The following is a 24,998-nucleotide window of genomic DNA, read 5'->3' on the forward strand; positions in this document are numbered from 1 at the left end:
TAAAGAATGGTTACATGTGTTTAAGGTATAGAAACAAAAACTTCAAGTTGTGTTACTTTTGTCTAAGCATGTGTCTATAGCGTTCAAGCAAATTGAAAAAAACTGTAGTGAAACAAATGTTGTTTCGGCCCGGCATCCGAGAGGGCTCAGTGCCCTCTCGTGTCCGAGGGTTTTTCAGTTTAGACATCGTAACTCGGTCAAACTTCAACCGTTTACCTTCGTTCAAACCATTTAACAAATCTTCACACTTGGATGTTCAATAATATCCCAACGGAATTTCGATATCATTTAAAATGTATTCAGAATCACAGTTTTAGTTTCATTCTGGCTTCATTTGAGGTTTCAGATACAGCTGCATGCTTTGCGCTTTTCATTCAGTTGTCACTTTATTTGTTTCCAACCATTTACTTTTTCTTAAACGATGTGCATGTTTACAAAGTTACAAAGTTTAGTTTACTCCATTTAGACTTTTGAACTTTTGTTCAAGTCCCTTTAACGTTTCTTTATGTCTTAATCTTTGTGGCATTATTAAAGGATATTTTCAACCTCATTTTGTACTACAGCACTCACCGCATTTTCTGCAGGAAATGCATTTTCTAGTTATATTATATTCTCTCTTAATAATTATATTTCACGCAAAACTGGTTAAAATTGGCAATGTTGTCATGACAAAGCTAGTTCACAAATAACTCTGTTATTTAACACTTCCTCCTGCGATTTTTCATCCTTCGAGAACCTAAATGTTGCTACTCTAAATTCTATACAAACTTTGATTGTTCTCAGCCTCATTATTATGAGGTGTGATTCTCAACCACACACTCACTATTTGAGAAATGACGCAAGGAAACTGAAAAAGTATTTCCTTAAGGGGAATAAACTAACTAACTGTTTAAAGCACTTTGAGTGCCTTAAAAAAGAGGGCTACATAATTGCAATTAATTATTAGGTATTCATTTACAAGGTATATGCTAAATGACTACATTTAAATGCTAAAACTGACAAAATAATAAAAATCATCAAATCAAATTTCCTGTTTTCCCATTCAATTATCCAACTCAAATAAGGTAAATTGTCTCCCACATGTTATAAGTCGTTTGTGTGGGACGTCCTTCCTGAGGTGGACTTGCTGCTCAGACTAGCGGGTCTGAAGTGACGTGCCAGACGAGGCATGTTCTTCAACAACAGCTTCCTGAAGTGATTCTGAAACCGCTTACCCACAAAGGAGTAGAACATGGGGCTGATGCAACAATACAAGAACGCTATGTTTCTGGTCACGTACAACGCATAGTTCAGAGCTTCGACCTGAACGCACATCGGGTTTGCTTCGTCGGCTGTGGAGATCTGAATGGCCTTCAGCAGGATCATGATGTTATAGGGAGTCCAGCAAACGAAGAAGGTGAACATGATGATGAATATCAGCTTCACCGAGCGCCATTTCTCCCTCATGCGAGTGGACATGATCCGCACGGTGATGCAGGTGTAGCAGTACATCACCATGGAGAGGGGCAGCAGGAAGAAGAGGAGGAACCGCATGTAGTAGCTGACCAGATTCCACTGTTTGACGACGTCAAGATCATATCCTGTCTCCTCACACATCAGGCCCTGCTCGCTGTCCTCCCACACGCCTTTGAACACCAGCTCATTGAGACTGGCCAGCACACTGATGAACCAAACGATCAACGACGCCCCGATGGCGTACGCCCTCTTCCTGCTCTTGGCAGCGGACACCGCGTGCACCACGGCCAGGTAGCGGTCAAAGGTCATCAGGGTGAGGAAGAGGATGGAACTGTAGAAACCAATCAGATGGGCACTGCTGACCAACTTGCAAAGCACCGTGCCGAAGATCCACTCTGAGGAATGGTATTTGGCCAGGAAGGGGAAGCTGGATGCAAACAGGATGTTGGAGGTGACCAGATTGATGAGGAAGATGTTGGTGACGCTGTTGACCTTCTCAAGCTTGACGATGATGAACAAAACAAGCCAGTTGCCTAAGTAACTCAGGAGGAAGTTGATGTAGTAGAAATAAGGAATGATGGCCGAGCCAAATTGGTTGACGTTAGATGTAGAGCAGTATTGGACGAGGTCGTCCCCATTGCAAAGTGTAGGGCTTGTGTTTTCGCTATTGTTAAACATTTCCAAGTATTTTTCATCGTCATATTCATAATTCTGCTCATCCTCCATGGTTATTGCTTAAACCTGTGGTAAATAGAAAAACACATTAATAAGTCTCATATGATTGAATGCTATGATAATCGATATGCATTTGAGACGGAAGGCTGTGCCAATCAAGCATAAGCTGCTCTGAAGTGGAGCTTCAAATGACAACACAATTAAAACACTTTTATACTTAAAATAACTGGATCAAATATTGTTGAAAGTTGAAGGAACAAAAGGGATAAAAACACTTGACAAGCAATCAATAGCTGTGTTCGAAATCGTTCCCTATACACTCGTTCCCTATTCCCTATATAGTGTACATGATTTAGTGCACTATATAGGGAATAGGGAACGAGAATTCGGACACTACGCTGAACATTTCTAAACGTCATTTGCGTCAGTAAATGCGCCGGGTATTTGTGTGACGCAGACAGATGCGCCCACATCATGTAAACAAACCAGGCACTCACGAGGAAAGCTGGAGGTTGTATTGATGTTGAATGTTACATTTCCTTGTTCAAGTATTTTTTTTATTAATTTTGAATGTTAAATATTCTATGTTAAATCCCAAATAAATTGTTGACATTTCTAAACGAAAGCTGGAGACTCCATCATTAAATGTATTCGTTTTCGCGGTTATTCAGCTTCTTCTTCTCCTCCGGAAATACACGACCGCAATGCATTGTGGTATACGGGAGTAACATGTAGGGAACATCGTATGTACCCTATTTTAGGTCCACTATATAGTGCCCTATATAGTGGACCACTGAGAATTCGAACACCCTACAAAATGGCGTGCACCCTATTTAGTGCACTACATCCATGATAGGGAACGATTTCGAACACAGCTGATATGTCATAATATATTATAATAATAATAATAGTATAATATTTCTAATATAATATGAGAAATATTTAATATATTATTATATAATAAGCAAGACAATAGCTGAGAGCTGAGAGATAACACTGTACAAATTAATGTAGGATATTTTCTATGCCCAAATCATGTTTCTTACTCATTATTTTACTGATTGTGATTGCAGCTTGAATTTGTCTTCTCCATTCTTTAACATAAATACAAATGATAATAATCAATTGATAATAATAATGACCTATTGCTGGAGGTGGACGGGCCTCCAGCTTATTTTAGCGTAAAGGGAGAACTTAATTTGGCTTTTAAAAGATTCTTCTGAAACAAAACTCACCAATGTTGATTTCTGTGTGTGGAGGAGTAGATGAGTGTAGAGCTGACTAATGTCTGAGCCTGTCCTTCAGTTTCAGGTCTCTATTAAGCATAGACATGAGGGTTAAGGGGAAGGCCTTAAGAGGAACCGAGATATCCTCCCCGTTTACATCACGCAGCTAAGAATGACACCTCTCGCCCATACGATGATTCTGCCACCAATACTGAACAGAAGCTTGGCCTGGACTCAATGTGTTTTATACTCATACTTTACAAAGTCAAATATTAATAATGATGTAAATGGGGAGGATTTATTATTGTCACCGCAGAGAGTAACAACATCACCTGAGTTTATTTGAAAAGAACTGAGCTCTCCGGCGCGGGATCTCAGAGGTAACTAAAGCTGTGATTTTCTGGACCAATCAGAGCTTCTAATCTATTGGTCCTACCCCACACACAAGAAGTAGGACCCTACCCCCTCCCCGCCTCATTACCATTTGACTTTACTTCTCACATGGATACATACATTCATACATTCAAGCATTAGACACAAAGTTACATATTAAACATTAGTTATATGAGGTTTACACCTTATGCATGACAGTTATATGAAGTGAGGTCTTTGATTAAAATCCATTCATCGCCTTGTTTATTAACCTGTTCTTAAATCACCATGACTTACACAAGGGGTTAAGAGATGAGCCCTGTGAAAGCAATGTTCATTTAAACAGTAAAATATGTATTTGTAATAGTTAATGCCACTTTATTTGTCTGTGGCATATACAGTCATAATCCTTAAGCTGGTAGTGTCTGATTTTAACCGGGGTATGGATCAGTTACCTTAATTCTTTAGTATTTAAGTCGACAGAATACACATTCTGAGAGCGCAGACGAGGAACCATGGGAGGGTGTTCCCTCTCACGGTGACGGGGGCCAGCCGTCTTTGAGGGGCCACTTCTACCTAAATGAGGAACACGTGGAGATGTCCTCAGAATGCAAGGACTTGTTGACCATGGAACAAAAGCTAACATCAAGTGTTTAACATTTGGCTCCATTGTAAATATATTTACCTTATATTCTTGTATAATTCATACGTGAAGTCAACCTTACTTATACTTATTTTCTAAGTGAACTGAGAAATGGACTGATCATTGACTACAGAGGGATGTCTTATCTGAGTCGTATCTGTTTGCCGGTCCACTCCGGACCCCCGGAGGTGGTGAATAGCAGTAGAACAGGGTCTAGAGCCCCCCCCTCTTCCCCCTGCTGGCACATTCCTCTCCACAATTTTTTCTTACATTTGGCAAATATCCTTTTTAAAGGGACACTATGTAATATTTTGAGTAATTTATTACCTCAAATCAACATATTCATTCATAAATAAGTCCTCATTGGTGTAAAATTATCTCTGCCAAAAATCTCACTTATCCTCCTGAGCGAAGAATAATTAATATTAATATTAATATGGTTACATAGGACGGGTAAGCTTCATGGAGGCTTCCATTTTCTTCCGGTCTATGAGCTGCCGAGAGGGTCAAAAAGCACTACGTCGTACAGGAATTGCAAACGCGTTTTCACTCTGAGCCAGCGTGACGGTGGAACAGAGCTTAGTTTAGCGAGACGAGTTTTACCGGCAAATTTGAACATGCACCGCATTTTTTTGAAAGACCATAGTTATGCCACGCCACAGGAGAAGGAATCATCGTCGCCAAAAAAACGACGATGTGTAAGCAAAGCATGTATAACATGGTTTTCCATGGCAACGAGATGGGCGCTCCTATGTTTGAGCGATTCGTCATTGAAAGGCTACTTTATTACATATTTAATTTATTTTTTCACATTTTTGTCGAGTTTAAATCGTGACAATATTCTTATGACTTATGGATACTGTCAAATGCGTTGGAGGAATTCAAAAGCCATTCTTCATCAAGTTATGGAGGTTTATTCTCTGCTGGGGTCACCACGTATCCAAATCCACCAAGACGCACTTAGGTTAGAGCGGACCTTCTGGAGCTTCAACTCGCTTGCCAGACAGTTGATTTATCACCCGAACAACTGGATTTCATACCAACAACTCTGATAAAGAAGACAATATGGAGGAAAAGAAGATCGAGAGGAGGAATTAGGAACAGGATAGGAGACGAGGAAGTAAACTCGTTGCCAGGGCGACTAACTGGCGGCGCGTACAGTCGCAGCGGCCCCTCTTGAGATCTGTGAGATTGAGATTGAATGTTTGAGTGTGAGACGTACGAACGTAGTTTATGACAGGGAAACAATATTAAACATTAGGACATTGAGAGCGAGTAACATCACTGGCATTCGCTGGCATCTGGACATACTACGCAAACACAGGATACTAACGGACACTGTGACACCGTGCCCGCAACTGCCCGGAGGAGGAAGCAGCAGAGACGGGGTGGACGTAAACAAACTGAACAGCTTCTTTCAGCTCCTACCCTCCAAGAAACGCTATCGCAGCTTAAGATGCTCCACCACCAGGCTGCGGAACAGCTTCCTACCTCAAGCTGTCAGGATGCTCAATGCACCAGCGTCCCAGATCTTCTCACCGGACTTTATTTATTATTTATTTATTTATTCATCATTGGGACGTTTGTTTGTTTGTTTGTTTGAAATGTATGTTGATCTTGATCCGTTTTGTTGTTCAATCAACAAAATGACAATAAATTTGATTTGATTTGATTTGATTTTGATTTGATTCCGTTAGTTACAATGTAAATTGTTGGTATTTAGAATACTGTTACATTGTTGAAATCAACGGATTACAATGCGTTGATTAGGATGCGTGCTCAGCCGCACGCATTATGGGAATTATTGTTTTGATTATCGGTAACTCCAAGACTACCAAAGGCTATGTCAACTTTTATGTTATCTGACATTTTATGTAATCTGACATTAAATGGCCTACTGTTATTTATCATCTGTATAGTTATTTGTCATGTTGGAAAGTCCACAACTGCTGGAGTCAAGTTCCTTGTCTGTAAGAATGCTTGGTCAATAAACCCAGTGCCGCCGCTCCCATAACGCGCACTACGCGCTGCGCGTAGGGCCTCAAGTCCTGAGGGGGCCCCGACAAAAAAAATAAATAATAATAATTCTTACTTGTATACTTCTGGTTTTAAGTTTGTATTTATGGATAACTATTTAATTTAAAAGATTTTGGACATTCCAATACTTGTGTGTACTGTATGTATGTTTAGGCTGTTCTGTGAACTGTGTTTACAGAGTAGATTTAACTTTTGCGTTTTAATAAAATGTTAAACTGGCTCCCATAAAGGAGTTATGCTTAGGGCCCCAAAATAGCTACGACCAATAAAAAACATCAGTGTTACCCCTTATGTTTTTTTTCATGACGACCAAAGTAAAACAACAGTGTTACTCCTTATGTTTTATTTGACAAAGACAACAGTGTTACCCCTTGTGGTTTTTTTCATGACGACCAATAAAAAACAACAGTGTTACCCCTTATGGATTTTTTCATGACGACCAATAAAAAACAACAGTGTTACCCCTTATGTTTTTTTTCATGACGACCAAAAAAAACAACAGTGTTACCCCCTATGTTTTATTTGATAAATATAGACCCTTATGTTTATTTCATGACAGCCGATAAAAAACGACAGTTACCCCTCATGTTTTTTCCATGTTGACCAAAAAAAAACGACAGTGCCACCCCTGTCTACGTTTTTGCGGGGATCCCAAAATGAGCTGTTTAAAGTGTTAACCTCCGACCTTAACAATGCACCAACAAGACACCGGACATAGGCATCACAAAGGTTATACTTGACTTTATAATTCACATGAAATAGATATAAGAGTCTTCCAACAGAAGACATCAATCGGACTTGAATCCCGGTCTCCAAGGGGTTAGGCAGAGTGCACTCCACTGCACCACTGAGGAGAAGACATTACACAATAATCAATCATCAATAAAGTGGATATACATGACATTAAAATGCATGTGTGTTACCCCTTATGTTTCATTTGACAAAGACAACAGTGTTACCCCTTATGTTTTTTTCATGACGACCAATAAAAAACAACAGTGTTACCCCTTATGGTTTTTTTCATGACGACCAATAAAAAACAATAGTGTTACCCCTTATGTTTTTTTTCATGACGACCAATAAAAAACGACAGTGTATAATAAAAATAACAGTGTTACCCCTTATGTTTTTTTTTCATGACGACCAATAAAAAACGACAGTGTTACCCCTTATGTTTTTTTTCATGACGACCAATAAAAAACAACAGTGTTACCCCTTATGTTTTTTTTCATGACGACCAATAAAAAACGACAGTGTTACCCCTTATGTTTTTTTCCATGAAGACCAATAAAAACATCAGTGTTACCCCTTAGGTTTTTTTTCATGACGACCAATAAAAAACCACAGTGTTACCCCTTATGTTTTTTTTCATGACGACCAATAAAAAACATCAGTGTTACCCCTTATGTTTTTTTTCATGACGACCAATAAAAAACGACAGTGTTACCCCTTATGTTTTTTTTCATGACGACCAATAAAAAACGACAGTGTTACCCCTTATGTTTTTTTCCATGAAGACCAATAAAAACATCAGTGTTACCCCTTAGTTTTTTTTTCATGACGACCAATAAAAAACCACAGTGTTACCCCTTATGTTTTTTTTTCATGACGACCAATAAAAAACCACAGTGTTACCCCTTATGTTTTTTTTCATGACGACCAATAAAAAACATCAGTGTTACCCCTTATGTTTTTTTTCATGACGACCAAAGTAAAACAACAGTGTTACCCCTTATGTTTTTTTTCATGACGACCAATAAAAAACAACAGTGTTACCCCTTATGTTTTTTTTCATGACGACCAATAAAAAACAACAGTGTTACTTATGTCCTTATGTTTTTTTTCATGACGACCAATAAAAATAACAGTGTTACTCCTTATGTTTTATTTGACAAAGACAACAGTGTTACCCCTTATGTTTTTTTCCATGAAGACCAATAAAAACATCAGTGTTACCCCTTAGGTTTTTTTTCATGACGACCAATAAAAAACCACAGTGTTACCCCTTATGTTTTTTTTCATGACGACCAATAAAAAACATCAGTGTTACCCCTTATGTTTTTTTTCATGACGACCAATAAAAAACGACAGTGTTACCCCTTATGTTTTTTTTCATGACGACCAATAAAAAACGACAGTGTTACCCCTTATGTTTTTTTCCATGAAGACCAATAAAAACATCAGTGTTACCCCTTAGTTTTTTTTTCATGACGACCAATAAAAAACCACAGTGTTACCCCTTATGTTTTTTTTTCATGACGACCAATAAAAAACCACAGTGTTACCCCTTATGTTTTTTTTCATGACGACCAATAAAAAACATCAGTGTTACCCCTTATGTTTTTTTTCATGACGACCAAAGTAAAACAACAGTGTTACCCCTTATGTTTTTTTTCATGACGACCAATAAAAAACAACAGTGTTACCCCTTATGTTTTTTTTCATGACGACCAATAAAAAACAACAGTGTTACTTATGTCCTTATGTTTTTTTTCATGACGACCAATAAAAATAACAGTGTTACTCCTTATGTTTTATTTGACAAAGACAACAGTGTTACCCCTTATGTTTTTTTCCATGAAGACCAATAAAAACATCAGTGTTACCCCTTAGGTTTTTTTTCATGACGACCAATAAAAAACCACAGTGTTACCCCTTATGTTTTTTTTCATGACGACCAATAAAAAACATCAGTGTTACCCCTTATGTTTTTTTTCATGACGACCAATAAAAAACGACAGTGTTACCCCTTATGTTTTTTTTCATGACGACCAATAAAAAACGACAGTGTTACCCCTTATGTTTTTTTCCATGAAGACCAATAAAAACATCAGTGTTACCCCTTAGTTTTTTTTTCATGACGACCAATAAAAAACCACAGTGTTACCCCTTATGTTTTTTTTTCATGACGACCAATAAAAAACCACAGTGTTACCCCTTATGTTTTTTTTCATGACGACCAATAAAAAACATCAGTGTTACCCCTTATGTTTTTTTTCATGACGACCAAAGTAAAACAACAGTGTTACCCCTTATGTTTTTTTTCATGACGACCAATAAAAAACAACAGTGTTACCCCTTATGTTTTTTTTCATGACGACCAATAAAAAACAACAGTGTTACTTATGTCCTTATGTTTTTTTTCATGACGACCAATAAAAATAACAGTGTTACTCCTTATGTTTTATTTGACAAAGACAACAGTGTTACCCCTTATGTTTTTTTCCATGAAGACCAATAAAAACATCAGTGTTACCCCTTAGGTTTTTTTTCATGACGACCAATAAAAAACCACAGTGTTACCCCTTATGTTTTTTTTCATGACGACCAATAAAAAACATCAGTGTTACCCCTTATGTTTTTTTTCATGACGACCAATAAAAAACGACAGTGTTACCCCTTATGTTTTTTTTCATGACGACCAATAAAAAACGACAGTGTTACCCCTTATGTTTTTTTCCATGAAGACCAATAAAAACATCAGTGTTACCCCTTAGTTTTTTTTTCATGACGACCAATAAAAAACCACAGTGTTACCCCTTATGTTTTTTTTTCATGACGACCAATAAAAAACCACAGTGTTACCCCTTATGTTTTTTTTCATGACGACCAATAAAAAACATCAGTGTTACCCCTTATGTTTTTTTTCATGACGACCAAAGTAAAACAACAGTGTTACCCCTTATGTTTTTTTTCATGACGACCAATAAAAAACAACAGTGTTACCCCTTATGTTTTTTTTCATGACGACCAATAAAAAGCAACAGTGTTACTTATGTCCTTATGTTTTTTTTCATGACGACCAATAAAAATAACAGTGTTACTCCTTATGTTTTATTTGACAAAGACAACAGTGTTACCCCTTATGTTTTTTTTCATGACGACCAATAAAAAACAACAGTGTTACTTATGTCCTTATGTTTTTTTTCATGACGAACAATAAAAATAACAGTGTTAATCCTTATGTTTTATTTGACAAAGACAACAGTGTTACCCCTTATGTTTTTTTTCATGACGACCAATAAAAAACAACAGTATTACCCCTTATGGTTTTTTTCATGATGACCAATAAAAAACAACAGTGTTACCCCTTATGTTTTTTTTCATGACGACCATTAAAAAACGACAGTGTTACCCCTTATGTTTTTTTTCATGTCGACCAATAAAAAACCACAGTGTTACCCCTTATGTTTTTTTTCATGACGACCAATAAAAAACGACAGTGTTACCCCTTATGTTTTTTTTCATGTCGACCAATAAAAAACCACAGTGTTACCCCTTATGTTTTTTTTTCATGACGACCAATAAAAAACGACAGTGTTACCCCTTATGTTTTTTTTCATGACGACCAATAAAAAACAACAGTGTTACCCCTTATGTTTTTTTTCATGACGACCAATAAAAAACGACAGTGTTACCCCTTATGTTTTTTTCCATGAAGACCAATAAAAACATCAGTGTTACCCCTTAGTTTTTTTTTCATGACGACCAATAAAAAACCACAGTGTTACCCCTTATGTTTTTTTTTCATGACGACCAATAAAAAACCACAGTGTTACCCCTTATGTTTTTTTTCATGACGACCAATAAAAAACATCAGTGTTACCCCTTATGTTTTTTTTCATGACGACCAAAGTAAAACAACAGTGTTACCCCTTATGTTTTTTTTCATGACGACCAATAAAAAACAACAGTGTTACTTATGTCCTTATGTTTTTTTTCATGACGACCAATAAAAATAACAGTGTTACTCCTTATGTTTTATTTGACAAAGACAACAGTGTTACCCCTTATGTTTTTTTTCATGACGACCAATAAAAAACAACTGTGTTACCCCTTATGGTTTTTTTCATGACGACCAATAAAAAACAACAGTGTTACCCCTTAGGTTTTTTTTCATGACGACCAATAAAAAACAACAGTGTTACCCCTTATGTTTTTTTTCATGACGACCAATAAAAAACAACAGTGTTACTTATGTCCTTATGTTTTTTTTCATGACGAACAATAAAAATAACAGTGTTACTCCTTATGTTTTATTTGACAAAGACAACAGTGTTACCCCTTATGTTTTTTTTCATGACGACCAAGAAAAAACAACAGTATTACCCCTTATGTTTTTTTTCATGACGACCAATAAAAAACGACAGTGTTACCCCTTATGTTTTTTTTCATGTCGACCAATAAAAAACCACAGTGTTACCCCTTATGTTTTTTTTCATGACGACCAATAAAAAACGACAGTGTTACCCCTTATGTTTTTTTTCATGTCGACCAATAAAAAACCACAGTGTTACCCCTTATGTTTTTTTTTCATGACGACCAATAAAAAACGACAGTGTATAATAAAAATAACAGTGTTACTCCTTATGTTTTATTTGACAAAGACAACAGTGTTACCCCTTATGTTTTTTTTCATGACGACCAATAAAAAACGACAGTGTTACCCCTTATGTTTTTTTCATGTCGACCAATAAAAAAACACAGTGTTACCCCTTATGTTTTTTTTCATGTCGACCAATAAAAAACCACAGTGTTACCCCTTATGTTTTTTTTCATGACGACCAATAAAAAACAACAGTGTTACCCCTTATGTTTTTTTTCATGACGACCAATAAAAAACGACAGTGTTACCCCTTATGTTTTTTTTCATGACGACCAATAAAAAACGACAGTGTTACCCCTTTTTTTTTTTTCATGACGACCAATAAAAAACCACAGTGTTACCCCTTATGTTTTTTTTCATGACGACCAATAAAAAAACACAGTGTTACCCCTTATGTTTTTTTTCATGACGACCAATAAAAAACCACAGTGTTACCCCTTATGTTTTTTTTCATGACGACCAATAAAAAACGACAGTGTTACCCCTTATGTTTTTTTTCATGACGACCAATAAAAAACCACAGTGTTACCCCTTATGTTTTTTTTCATGACGACCAGTGCCGCCGCTCCCATAACGCGCACTATGCGCTGCGCGTAGGGCCTCAAGTCCTGAGTGGCCCCCCAAAAAAATTAAAAAATAAATAAAACTTATTTGTATACTTCTGGTTTTAAGTTTGTATTTATGGATAACTATTTCATTTAAAAGATTTTGGACATTCCAATACTTGTGTGTACTGTATGTATGTTTTGGCTGTTCTGTGAACTGTGTTTACAAAGTAGATTTAACTTTTGCGTTTTAATAAAATGTTAAACTGGCAGAAACCAAGGCTGCATCCGAATACCTAGTACATACTATTTCTGTCTAGTGTCTACTGCTTGACCATACTACACTTGACTGTGTAGTACGGTCTACAGACATGCGTAGAACGCCTCCGAATGCCGCCGAAACTCCACCGGATGTTTGGAGATGACGTATCTCCCCCCAGATGGCGGCAAATTTTACCTGTTTTCCGTCTTGTTATCGTTGCTATTAAATAAAAAAATGTCTCTTTCTACGCGAATGGCTCTTGAAATGGATATCTCTGCTAGAAGGCGTCGTCGTCGGTCATCTCGTAGAGCGACTTACCGGCAGGTTATGTTGTATATATGTGGACATTTGGTAAGTCATTTTTTTGGAATAATAATAATACATTTACAGTTATTTGTTACTCCGTGAAAAAGACGATTGAAGTTAATTTTTCCTTTTTTATTGAACACACACACACACACACACACACAAATAAAAAGCCGCTGTTGGTGGTGTCGGGTCAGCCATCTCTTCTTCGTTTGTTACCAGGCTCCGGTTGCATTGTGGGATAGCGTAGTGTGGTCCGTGGTTCACTTTGGTGGTAGTATGCATTCGGAAACGACTTCCGTACTACAGAATGCATACTAGAGTATTCGGACGCGCTAGATTTTTCGCATTCTACAAAATGCATACTATATAGTATGCAAGTACGAGTATTCGGATGCAGCCCAATTCTTTTTTTCGGGGGGGGGGGCCTATAAAGGAGTTATGCTTAGGGCCCCAAAATAGCTAGCAGCGGCACTGAATAAACCTGATCTGATTTGTCCATCTAATTTGTCCAGTTGTCCACGAACCTCATCATCACTCGAATGACTCGATGAGGTAGCCTAGTAGGTGTCATGTCACAGCTTCTTGGCACATACTGCCCACCGTAGTTTTTGGACAAGCGAGCACTATTAGTTTGAATGCAATATACAATTGTACCATTAGATGGGAGTCATTTTTACACAGTGTCCCTTTAAACCTTCATTATTTTCTATCACAATCCCAACATCCACAGTGGAAAATGGCACAATCTTTATAGTAGGATATACAGCAACTCAAATATGTGACACAGCTATATATGCTATCCCTAGACAGTTTAATACTGACCTAGTTTTCCTAGTCCAATATAATACAATGGTTTGAATCTATAAAACAATATTATCAGTCATTCTTGCAATTCTAATGATTGAAACCGTAGTAAAACCAAAATAAAGTAAGCTTATGCATTTCAGAATATGAACAGATTTTTATTGTTTGAAGAAGACACATTGATCATGCATCAGTGGCACTTTGTTCAGCCAAACTGCAATACTTCACTGTTCATGGGAAAAGAGTATAAAAAATATAACAAATTGACCAAAACATGTACACAAATACTTTGTACATACAAATAAGTGTACATTACAAGATTCAATCTACATTAGTGTACATTACAAGATTCAAAATCTAAACATGGGTTGGAAATGTAAATAAATAAGTATAATACTTAAAAGAAAAAGCCAAATGATATCTTGGAGGTACATTATATCACTCAATCCCCAAAACGATTTAATTACGTTCATTACGTTAAATAAAGTTTTTGAAATTTCCTAAAACATTTCTTCATGGGAAAAACAGCCAACAGAGGAACAATCAGCTGTTAAACCAACTGTAAGCAAAGCCAAAAACTAAAAACAAAAGCAGCTCCAGACGATTCATGATAATATAATCGCTTTGAGCTCATGGAGAGGGGATGTCCACACCGTGACACCTGTGGAACGGGTAAAGGATTAAAGTAATGTTGGATGTCACACACCCTAGAGTTGGGTCGCTCTTCTCCAGTGTAAGAGATCCAGAGAATGCTATCATCGTCACACATGATGAAAGAGCAATGTTGGTAATAACGACACAGCGGTACGGGAAATGAGTGCATCTTAGGGTTCCTTTACCCTGGAAATGATGGGATGGAGTGGGGATCTGCAGGGAGAGGGGGCCACTGGATGAATTCAAACATGCCGGTTGCTGATGTCTTGGGGGTGGCTGAGGTAAACGGTGCCCTGGATTGGGCATGTTGCCCTCTGCGTGATCACGGGGTATTGCCAGGGAAGAGGAATATCTGATTCTGACTGAACAGATATGTGGTAATTACATCCCAATAGCATTGGATTTGCAAGCACAAAAGAGATTCCAACGAGCTGAACATTGGGTTTAAAAAGGGAGAGGTGGTTTAAATAGGGCAAAATGTCGAGGACATGCACCCTTGATCTTTGAATTCAAATATAATTTGTGTCCCAATAATAAATGGCAGTGGCATTGGCTTGAACACGGCTTGTGACGACCAACCCCGGAAAGTTACGCAATAGCAGAGCAGGGGGGTGATTCAACACTAATGGGGAGAGGCTGAAGAGTGGGCACTTCTCTGATCTGCTCTGATGCATGTACACACACACACACACACACACACACACACACACACACACACACGCACACGCACACACACACACACCAGATTTGTAACCTCGTTAACAGTTATATGCTAATCATAGATTCATGCCCAAAAAAAGGACAAAAAAGCAGAAGAAAACAATGAGGTATCAAGAATTTTAGCACCAACATGCACGACACAAAGAGTTTAAAGGTTCAAGAAATGAGCCCTTCTAACAGGAATGTCTCCGTCCCTCCCTATTGCGTCTCTCTCTGCATCATCAGAGTAAAGAACACCGAGCGCTGGCTTGTGCTCGGTGGTAAAACAGGGACCATCAAAAAGACACAATGAGACACAATAATGCGTGCGTGTGAACGTCCTGAGTGTAGGTCGGTTGAGACAAGGGTTTTTTTGGCCCTAAATCATTTCAGGGGTGAATGGTTTGGGAACCACCGACCTTGAGGACGGACTGCTGCTGAACCAGCTAAAGCCCTGGCCTGGTGCGCTTCTCTCCACACACACAGCTCATCTGTTCTTCCCCGGGGTCATGGGGAGCTCTCCCTTGCCCTGCAGATGGTTGTAGTGTTGGGCCACTGCTTTCCCTAAGAGGGTAACCCCCTCTTAGGGCAAAGGCTTTGCGGAGACGTTAATCGTTGGAGGGGGGGGGGGGGGGACCATGCTAGGAGTACGGCCCCTTGCCGTAGTGCTCCTGGCGCAGCTGGCCGTAGGCCTGGTAGCAGGAGGCCATGTCGCAGACCCCTGGGCCACCACACATTCTGTTAGAAATACACAACCGCTGTCACGGTCATCTGGCCGTAGGATCAGAGCCCCATGGCCTCTGACGGATACCAAGTCACTATTCTGCTCGTTAGGTCACGGTCCTCGAACAGAGGCACAGGGCCTCTGTTCGTGGACCGTGACCTAACGAGCAGAACAGTGACTTGGTATCCGTCGCTGCCAAAGGGGGCGTGTTTAAACGTGGCAAACGTAGGCATCGCATTTGAAACCTGTAAGCCCTGTGTTAGTGTCTCTAGGGCACAGAGCTCGCACCACATACATTACATGCAGGCACTCGTCCACTGCACCTCAGAGCCTGGGTTGTATGTCAGTGGTCGGTGCTCCACCCTCCTGTCCCAAACATTCCTGATGGAAGTCTTGAGAGGACATGAAACCGCTGCAGGGACAAAGTTGTGTGTGTGTGTGTGTGTGTGTGTGTGTGTGTGTGTGTGTGTGTGTGTGTGTGTGTGTGTGTGTGTGTGTGTGTGTGTGTGTGTGTGTGTGTGTGTGTGTGTGTGTGTGTGTGTGTGTGTGTGTGTGTGTGTGTGTGTGTGTGTGTGTGTGTGTGTGTCCGAGAACACCACAGGTGTTACAAAGTTGACTAAACAACTCAAAATGTAATGAAAGTAGACATCAGCAATTGTATATGTTCAAATGCCTAGTGTGGAGGATATCATAAGCCCTCGAGACAAATAAATGTAAAAAACAATATTTATGATTGATCGAAAATGAAATCGGTCAGATTTGACCCGAACACGACAGGAAGGTTCGGTTGACCCTGACCACAGAACGGCTCTTATTCGCTGCAGGGTCAACCAGGGTTTCCAACAACAATGAATAGTAAAAGACGTATTGCACGTGGCCAAACAACCTCCAAGTTCACTGTTTAGCCATCTCAATAACTAAAATCATGCTCCTACCTTTCCACCCTTTATAATCCCGTTCAGGAGCTGTTGACTCCGTCTCCTCTTCACACCTTGGCCGGGGTGCTGCCTGTGTGTTTTGAGGTGTGTGTGTGTGTGTGTGTTTTGAGTGTGTGTGTGTCTGATGTGTGTTGTTGTGTGTGCACCAGGACCCAGCACCAGACACTGGCCTCAGCCCTGTTGGTCTGTCAGTCTCACAGGAGGGAGGAGCTACGAGGGTGTGGAGGGAAAAGGCTGAGACCGATGCCAAAGTGAAGCCCTGCCATGACGTGTGTGTGTGTGTGTGTGTGTGTGTGTGTGTGTGTGTGTGTGTGTGTGCGCAGCAGCCAGTTGCTTAAAGTCCTGAGTGTACTGTTAGCAGATCAGTAGTTAATGAACCAACACACAAACTAACTTTTAATTGTACCCATGGCTGGAAGATATATTTACTGTTGTGCAAGGTTTTCATTTCCCCCTGGCTTAGTTACCCCAACCCTACTTCTCCGCCTCAGTTTCCGCCTCACTTCCTTTCTCTGACCAATCCAAAGCAAACATAATACGGTAACAAAATAAATACATGCATTGCATGAGCACCCATTGCATTGGGTGCTCTTTTGCAACGTGACGCAATGACAGTTCGAATCCTTACAATCTATCTGTTCCTACGACCACCACCTCCACCACCACCACCTCCAGGTCTGCCAGGTGAAGACACAACTGCATCCCTTCGGCCTCCCCTTGATCCTCCCCCTCCGTATTTTGTTTTTGCGTGTTCAGAAGTGAGTTTCCCAGACCCAACACAACTCGCACATGTGTGGGCTACCCGCCCACCAGCGAGCGATGGAGGGGACGAAACAACACTGCTGGGGGCGGGGGGGGGGCACTTAGGGCATAAAGGACATTTAAATAAACTGTGGCTTTTCTTAGGTGAAAGTGTTTACCCTGAAAAAGCAATTACATTGCTACATTGTCTGTGGATTAAGTGTTAAATTCGAACTCTGGGCCCTATCTTGCATCCGGCGCAAGTGACTTAGTCACTGGCGCATGTGTCGTTGCTAGTTTACAACTGGCGCAGAGCGTTCTTTTCCCACCAGCGCCACTCGCCGGTAAATTAGGGATTGATCATGCGCCCCAAGGGGCGGTTCGGCGGAAGGAGGAGGCGTGTTCTGGCGCAAACGCTATTTTGCCGTTGCTGAATACCATTGCGCTACTGACCAGGAAATACCTGGTTTAAAGTCAGTGGCGCGTTGTTCAGATGCTATTTTAAGGGCGGATGCATAGCCTACATGCGCATGCGATGCATACGGATTGCTTGTGCACCTCGCGCATACACTTTGCTTCTCTCATCTACCTAGCCGCAAATTCTTGGTAAATTATTTGGGAAAGAACAGCTGATGCAGCGGTAATAAGTTGTACTTTTAAATCAATGCATCTGCAAACACCGTACAGCAAACACATATTTTCTTGACACAGACATCGTATAGGCCTACATGCCCATAACTTTTAGGATTGATGAGTATTTGATCGTGAAAAACATTGTTTTACCACGAGTGAGTGTTAAAAAGAATGAATGAATGCGGGCGCGCGTGTGTGCTCTGTTTAAACACACGCAAACTAAACACGTAACGCATAATACAATCAATGGCAATGTCTATTACCGCGGAGACACATGCATATTAGGATAGCATACAATACTGATAAGAAACAATGTTTATAATGTATTGCGTATTTCATTAAATAGATCAGTTACCGCATATCATATGTTATATTATTTACGTTTTCTTTGGCGAAATTTATTTGAGGACTCAGTATTTCTGAAGTTGTGGAAGAAAACCCCTTATTCCATGTGTGAATTAGGCCACATTATTTGGCAATAAACTGAGCCATTTGCAGTTTGAAATTCATGTGCATCTGTCTCATCGGAGACTGCAGACGCGCTGTCAAAATATCAACTCGTCCGATTCAAATGCGCTCATGGCTCTTAAAGGGGATGGGAGCTGGCACTCTCATTGGTTTGTTGGACGTTACGCCCAAACCACACCTACGGGAAATTAGGCTGCTTCAGACCAACCCTTTTGACACTTGCGCCGCGACCCAAGTGTCATTTATCCGCCTGTAAAATAGCGATAGCGCCGTAGAACCGCCCACAAAGCTACTTGCGCTTTGCGCTTTCGACTTGCGTTTCAGACCGTTAAAATAGGGCCCTCTGTGTTTCGCATATTTTTGCAAGATTGTTTTCAGCGCTTTGGACACTCTCCCTTCCTAGGGAACAGAAATAGGTTGACATATTATTCTTTCTCTTTAACTTCCGTGTGACACTTCTGTGACTTCTTAGGGGCTAAAAAGCCATTAGCACTCACTGGCAAACGAGAAGACACCATCATTGTACAAAATGGAGGGATGGCCCCCAGTAATAACGCCGGAGGGCTGGTATGATGAGAGCCCGTTCCCTCTCCTCTGTCCCGGTGACAGGGCGTTAAGCCTCAACGCGCCCGCTAACTGGACTGCAGAGGGGGTACTCCGGCGTACGAATGTCTCCATTTGCCGGGCTGGATTGATGAGAGGTGTTGCTCTTCGTGGCCCCACTTCCACGGCCCAGGGAAGTCAGTGGTTGTTCGCTGTATCTCGAGTTTTACCTTCTTCTTATTGACTTGGTTCTTCTAACTTTAGTGACGTGTAAACCACCACGTATGTAAAGGTGCTGCACACATTGTCTCAAAGCAATGATTTCCCTTTCGCGATTTTCCTCACTTTTGGAGAGTTTTTCAGTTCACCTGTGCGTTTATGTTGGTTGTCACGCAAGTTCTGAGACCCAGACATCCTCGGGTCTGAACCAGGGTGCTGCTGCAGTACATCGACAATGTACTGCAAAGTATAAAAGTATACTTTATTATCTCAGAGTTGGGAAATTTGTGTGGTCAAAAGTGCAGCACATTTAAGACACATAGGCATACAACTGGGTGCGCCACACACACAACAACAACATTTAAGAAATAAATAGTTCAGTGAATCAGTAGCAGGCCTTAAAACAACATTCCAAAATTAGTTTAAAAATAGTAAAAGAAAAACACAGTGTTCATGATCTCGACCTGTGTCTTTCATTAAAAAGTCTAAAGGTACGGCCACACCCACCGCGTTGCTCGTGTTAGGGGCGTTGATAATCTGCATTTTTGCATAGGGAACCATTGGTCTAGGCGCGGTACACGCGTTGAAGCGTTGAAGCGTTGCGTTGGGGGCGTTAGGCGCGGCAGTTGCACGTAATTACGCACGTAAACGCAGTAACGCGCCCAACGCCCGGAGTTCAGAAAATTGAACTTTCAACGCTTCAACGCGTGACGCTTAGCCGCGGTAGCCAATCAGCGTGGAGCTTGACCCGACGTCACTGGCAGAGAGTAGTGAGCTTGCACAGAAGCATACGGCCGACATCTTTCTTTATTCTGGGTGGAAATAGTGACATAGTTACGCCATTAAATGCGTTTATGGAAACATTTCTAGCGAGAAATGTGCATTTTACTTTCATAATGTTCGCTCGGTGAATGTGAAGGATGTTTGGTTTGATAGTTATGACGAAGAGTGAACGCTCCGTTCACTTACATGGACAGAGTCTCTGGTTGCTAAGCAACCTCAACGTCTTGGCGGACTATTTCTCTGCTGATCAACACTACGAATGCTGGAAACACACCAGACACACCATGTGAAGTTATTTAACCCGATTATTGTTATTTATATCCGAGATTATTTAATCTAACCCGATCTAAACTCTATCATGCACCCAAACACGGCGGCGTTTGGGTTTCCTACCTCGGACTCCAGCGCAGCCACGGCCGACATCTTTCTTTATTCTCTGTGGAAATAGTTACATAGTTACGCCATTAAATGCGTTTATGGAAACATTTTTAGTGAGAAATGTGCATTTTACTTTCATAATGTTCAAGGATGGCTGACAGATGCTTTTAACTAACTTTAACTAACTAAAATAATCTCTTTGATTCGGAGAGAGAGAGAGAGAGAGAGAGAGAGAGAGAGAGAGAGGAAGAGAGAGAGAGAGAGAGAGAGAGAGAGAGAGAGAGAGAGAGAGAGAGAGAGAGAGAGAGAGAGAGAGAGAGAGAGAGAGAGAGAGAGAGACTGGAGAGGGAGAGATAAAGAAAGAGACAGAAACTGGAGAGAGAGAGGGAGAGGGAGATTTTTTCTGAAAGACTTTATTCACCATTTCTTTCTTGAACAATTAACCTTTTAACACAGACAACGAAGACTTTAGACGGCAATAAATAATAAATAACTAAATAAACACACTCATTAAAACGCAGTTAAAAAAACACATTGAGAGTGGAAAGTTTAAAGTGACTCATTCAAGCTGACGCTATGAGAGACAGCTGGCACACTGCTTTTATACCCTCTGCATCTTCAACATTGCTCAGCTCTTTTGCTAGTCTCTGTCCAATTTTTTTCAATCTGTAATACTCCTTCAGTGAAGCCTCCCTCCCCTCTGATGTTCATCTGAGATTTTACAGATAGCAACAGCATTTTTTTGTTTTGGACATTCTTCATATTTTTTGTTTTTTTGTAACACCTGTATACTATGTACTGAGTACATCCCATCCCGCTGTGAAGCAGAAGCCAGTGGTGATTCAGTGAGGGGCTGGCAGTCTGTTACACAGTCCTCCATCTCCTCCTCCTCCTCACTAGACTCTGTCTCTTCACCACTAGACTCTGTCTGCACCTCCTTCTCCTCCCTATCTGCTGTTTTCTTGGCTTTAGAGCCACAGGTTTCACTGGCCTGTTTCCTTTTAAGAAGGGGAGCCTTACACCTACTGTCTTCCTCCTCCATCAACCCACCCTCACTGTCACTCTGCTCTACTGCAGCAGAGCTGGGCCCAGCCTCTACACTCTTTGCTGGTTCTGTAATAATATTGTCCCCATTCTCCTGAACAACGTCACTCTTTTTTTCAATGTCAACAAATACTGGAAAAAAACTTTCTGGATTTTTAAGAACCCGCTTTCCAATTTCAACATTTTCATCATCATGAGTTGCCTTATTTGGATTTTCCCTACACTGCTTTGCAGTTACAACATTTTCTTCTGTGATCTCAATGCTTGCAGCCCGCTGTTTTACAGTGTCCACATCTTTGGAGGAGCCTGCTGTCGCCTCAGCAGGCTCAGCCCGATTTTCGAGGGCTTTTCTGCTTTGTTGTGCTTCCATGTTACTGATGAGAATCATTTGGCTTGATAAAACCTTAATTTCGCTAAACCCCCTCAGTTTGACACGGAGTTGGATGGACCACTCAGTTCCTCCCCATCTTTAAATGATCTGAAATATTTCCTCATTATGTGTGCTTGTGTGCAGGGTTGCCTCTTTTTAGTAATGATACATCGCAAACATTTTTCAATGACAAATTCAGGGAATTCAACAATAGTGGAGCGTTGCTTGTAGCACTCACCTAACTACATGATGATGTGCAGTGGCAGCAAGTAACCTTTGCCTGAGCTTCAATCCGTGCTAGCTGAAGTCGGATTCAATCTCGATTCTTATGTCGCCCTCTAGTGGTGGTTTGCATTCAAAGCCTGGTGAGGGAATTCTCAAATCACCACTAGAGGGCGACACAACTCCTTTAGCATTGAGCTTGAATTCGCTTGGAATTGAACATAGCGAATTCTGACAAATTCTGATCTATTTTTTCAGTGTTCATGATACTTTGCGTGGAATAGCAATTTCATTCTATGAAAAGCCATCTCCATTCATTGATTGCAATTAAATCAGTTTGGAAAAATAAATGGGCTGGTTTTTACTAGGTTTAACCATAATGTTGGCCTTTGCTGCAAATTCAATTTTATAATAACCAAATATTAAAAAAAACGCTTCTGGCACTGTTCACAATTTAGGGATATCACTCTGCAATAACACATTTGTCCAGGAGTATTAAGAAACAATCATTAAGAAAATAATGTTTTTTATTCACTACATTACATTCATTTGCAGAAACTTTATACTTTCAACAATGAAGCTGAACCCCAAATATTGCTTCCAAATCACACATCTTAAAAAAAGGAACAAAGCAAAGCAACCGTCGTAGCACTTTTAAGTGCTACGACATAAAAAGAAGAGCTGGAGAGATTTATTAAACATATATATGTACATATATTTTAAGTGGTGGAAGAGTGACGGTGGACGGTGGAGTTGCGGTGGCTCCGCCTTCGGTAGCGCATCGACTCTGCTGGCCGGGGATCGACCACTGCTGTTAGGAAGAGCAGCACAAACCATCCAAACCACAGCTTTATCTTCATGTGTTACACATTCCACAACTAAAATGAGATAACAGTAGAAACACAACAACGCTTATGCTACACAAAATGGTTTTACAACATAACAGTTAAAATGCAGAAATTCTAAATTCAAATTCTATCATATTCTCTCTTTAGAATTAGATTTCACACAAAACTGGTAAAAATTGGTAATGTTGTCATGACAAAGCTAGTTCACGGCCTTGGCAGAACAACTCCGTTATTTTACCCTTCCTCTTGCGACTCTTCATCCTCCTAAATGTAACTTCTCTAAAATCAATACAAACTTAGATTGTTCTCAGCCTCGTTAATATGAGGTGTTATTCTCAACCACAAACTCACTATTTGGGAAATGACGGAAGGAAACTGTGAAAAATAATTTCCCTAAGGGGACAACTAATAAACTAACTAACTGATTAAAGCGCTTTGAGTGTCTTAAAAAAGAGTGCTAAATAATTGCAATTAATTATTAGATATTCATCTACAAGGTATATGCTAAATGACTACATTTAAACGTAAAACTGACAAAACAATAAACATCATCAAATTTAATTATCCATTTTCCCATCCAATTATCCGATTTCAAACAAAGTAAATTGTGTTAAAAGTCGTTCGTGTGGGATGTCCTTTGTGCAGTGGACTTGCTGCTCAGACTAGCGGGTCTGAGTTGACGTGCCAGACAAGGCATGTTCTTCAACAACAGCTTCCTGAAGTGATTCTGAAACCGCTTACCCACAAAGGTGTAGAACATGGGGCTGATGCAACAATACAAGAACGCTATGTTTCTGGTCACGTACAACGCATAGTTCAACGCCTCGACCTGATCGCACTTCCGGTTTGCATCGTCGGCTGTGGAGATCTGAATGGCCTTCAGCAGGATCACGATGTTATAGGGAGTCCAGCAAACGAAGAAGGTGAACATGATGATGAATATCAGCTTCACCGAGCGCCATTTCTCCCTCATGCGAGTGGACATGATCCGCACGGTGATGCAGGTGTAGCAGTACATCGCCATGGAGAGGGGCAGCAGGAAGAAGAGGAGGAACTGCATGTAGTAGCTGACCAGATTCCACTGTTCGACGACGTCGGCGTGGTATCCTGTCTCATCACACATCAGGCCGTGCTCGCTGTGCTCCCACACGCCTTTGAACACCAGCTCATTGAGACTGGCCAGCACACTGATGAACCAAACGATCAAGGACGCCCCGATGGCGTACGCCCTCTTCCTGCTCTTGGCTGCGGACACCGCGTGCACCACGGCCAGGTAGCGGTCAAAGGTCATCAGGGTGAGGAAGAGGATGGAACTGTAGAAACCAATCAGATGGGCACTGCTGACCAACTTGCAAAGCACCGTGCCGAAGATCCACTCTGAGGAATGGTATTTGGCCAGGAAGGGGAAGCTGGATGCAAACAGGATGTTGGAGGTGACCAGATTGATGAGGAAGATGTTAGTGACGCTGTTGACCTTCTCAAGCTTGACGATGATGAACAAAACAAGCCAGTTGCCTAAGTAACTCAGGAGGAAGTTGATGTAGTAGAAATAAGGAATGATGGCCAAGCCCAATTGGTTGACGTTTGATGCAGAGCAGAGTTCGACGTGCTCGTTATCCACATAATCTGGAACGCTTGTGTTCTCACTATTGTTAGACATTTCCAAGACGTAAGATGGATAGCTTGTGTTTTCGCTGATGTTATACAGATCCAAGGAATGGTCATACTGCTCATCCTCCACGGTTATTAACCATGGTTATTAAACCTGTGGTAGATGGAAAAGCATATGAATAAGTCTCATATGATTGAATATTGTGCAAATCAATGTATTCATCTACATGGGTGATATGTATTTGAGACGGAAGGCTGTGCCCATCATGCATAAGCTGCTCTGAAGTAGAGCTTCAAATGACAACAGAATTAAAACACTTTTATACTTAAAAGGTCTGGATCAAATATGTTGCAGTTAAAAGAACAAAAGGGATAAAAACACTTGACAAATGATCAACATTTAATAATT

The 24,998-nt window shown here is 40.5% G+C and overlaps 2 protein-coding genes and 1 long non-coding RNA gene across 8 annotated transcripts in view; 1 reads left to right on the forward strand and 2 right to left on the reverse strand.

The window, feature by feature from the left end:
• Positions 1-2,755, forward strand: part of LOC132462376 (uncharacterized) — a 53,150-nt gene extending 50,395 nt beyond the window's left edge. The window contains exon 2 of the long non-coding RNA XR_009526825.1: positions 2,424-2,755. This is a non-coding gene — a long non-coding RNA (uncharacterized LOC132462376). The remainder of the gene's footprint in view (positions 1-2,423) is intronic.
• Positions 1-24,998, reverse strand: part of LOC132462373 (C-C chemokine receptor type 3-like) — a 51,305-nt gene that overhangs the window by 25,866 nt on the left and 441 nt on the right. For 3 of the 6 annotated variants that reach the window (XM_060057879.1, XM_060057870.1, XM_060057869.1), the window contains exons 1-2: positions 3,366-3,520; positions 1,313-2,196 (exon numbers count right to left, since the gene is read on the reverse strand). The exons of 1 other annotated variant lie outside the window; for it this stretch is intronic. In XM_060057879.1, coding sequence (XP_059913862.1) covers positions 1,313-2,181 — 869 coding nt within the window. In that variant the 5' untranslated portion in view covers positions 2,182-2,196; positions 3,366-3,520. Of the gene's footprint in view, positions 1-282; positions 2,197-3,365; positions 3,603-24,998 lie in introns of those variants that run through there. 2 more of the 6 variants (XM_060057871.1, XM_060057876.1) reach the window with 2 other exon arrangements.
• On the reverse strand, positions 283-24,743 carry LOC132462374 (C-C chemokine receptor type 3-like). Its single transcript, XM_060057880.1, has 2 exons — positions 23,254-24,743; positions 283-746 (listed from the first exon to the last, which is right to left on the reverse strand). Exon 1 carries the CDS (start codon positions 24,636-24,638, stop codon positions 23,589-23,591), a length of 1,050 nt encoding a protein of 349 aa, XP_059913863.1. The 5' UTR covers positions 24,639-24,743; the 3' UTR covers positions 283-746; positions 23,254-23,588.

Source organism: Gadus macrocephalus, chromosome 8 (genome assembly GCF_031168955.1).
Source record: "Gadus macrocephalus chromosome 8, ASM3116895v1".
Taxonomy (NCBI): Eukaryota; Metazoa; Chordata; class Actinopteri; order Gadiformes; family Gadidae; genus Gadus; species Gadus macrocephalus.

Coding starts and splice junctions, on each gene's coding strand:
- LOC132462374 (XM_060057880.1), bottom strand. CDS start 24,638: ATGTCTAACAATAGTGAGAACACAAGCGTTCCAGATTATGTGGATAAC.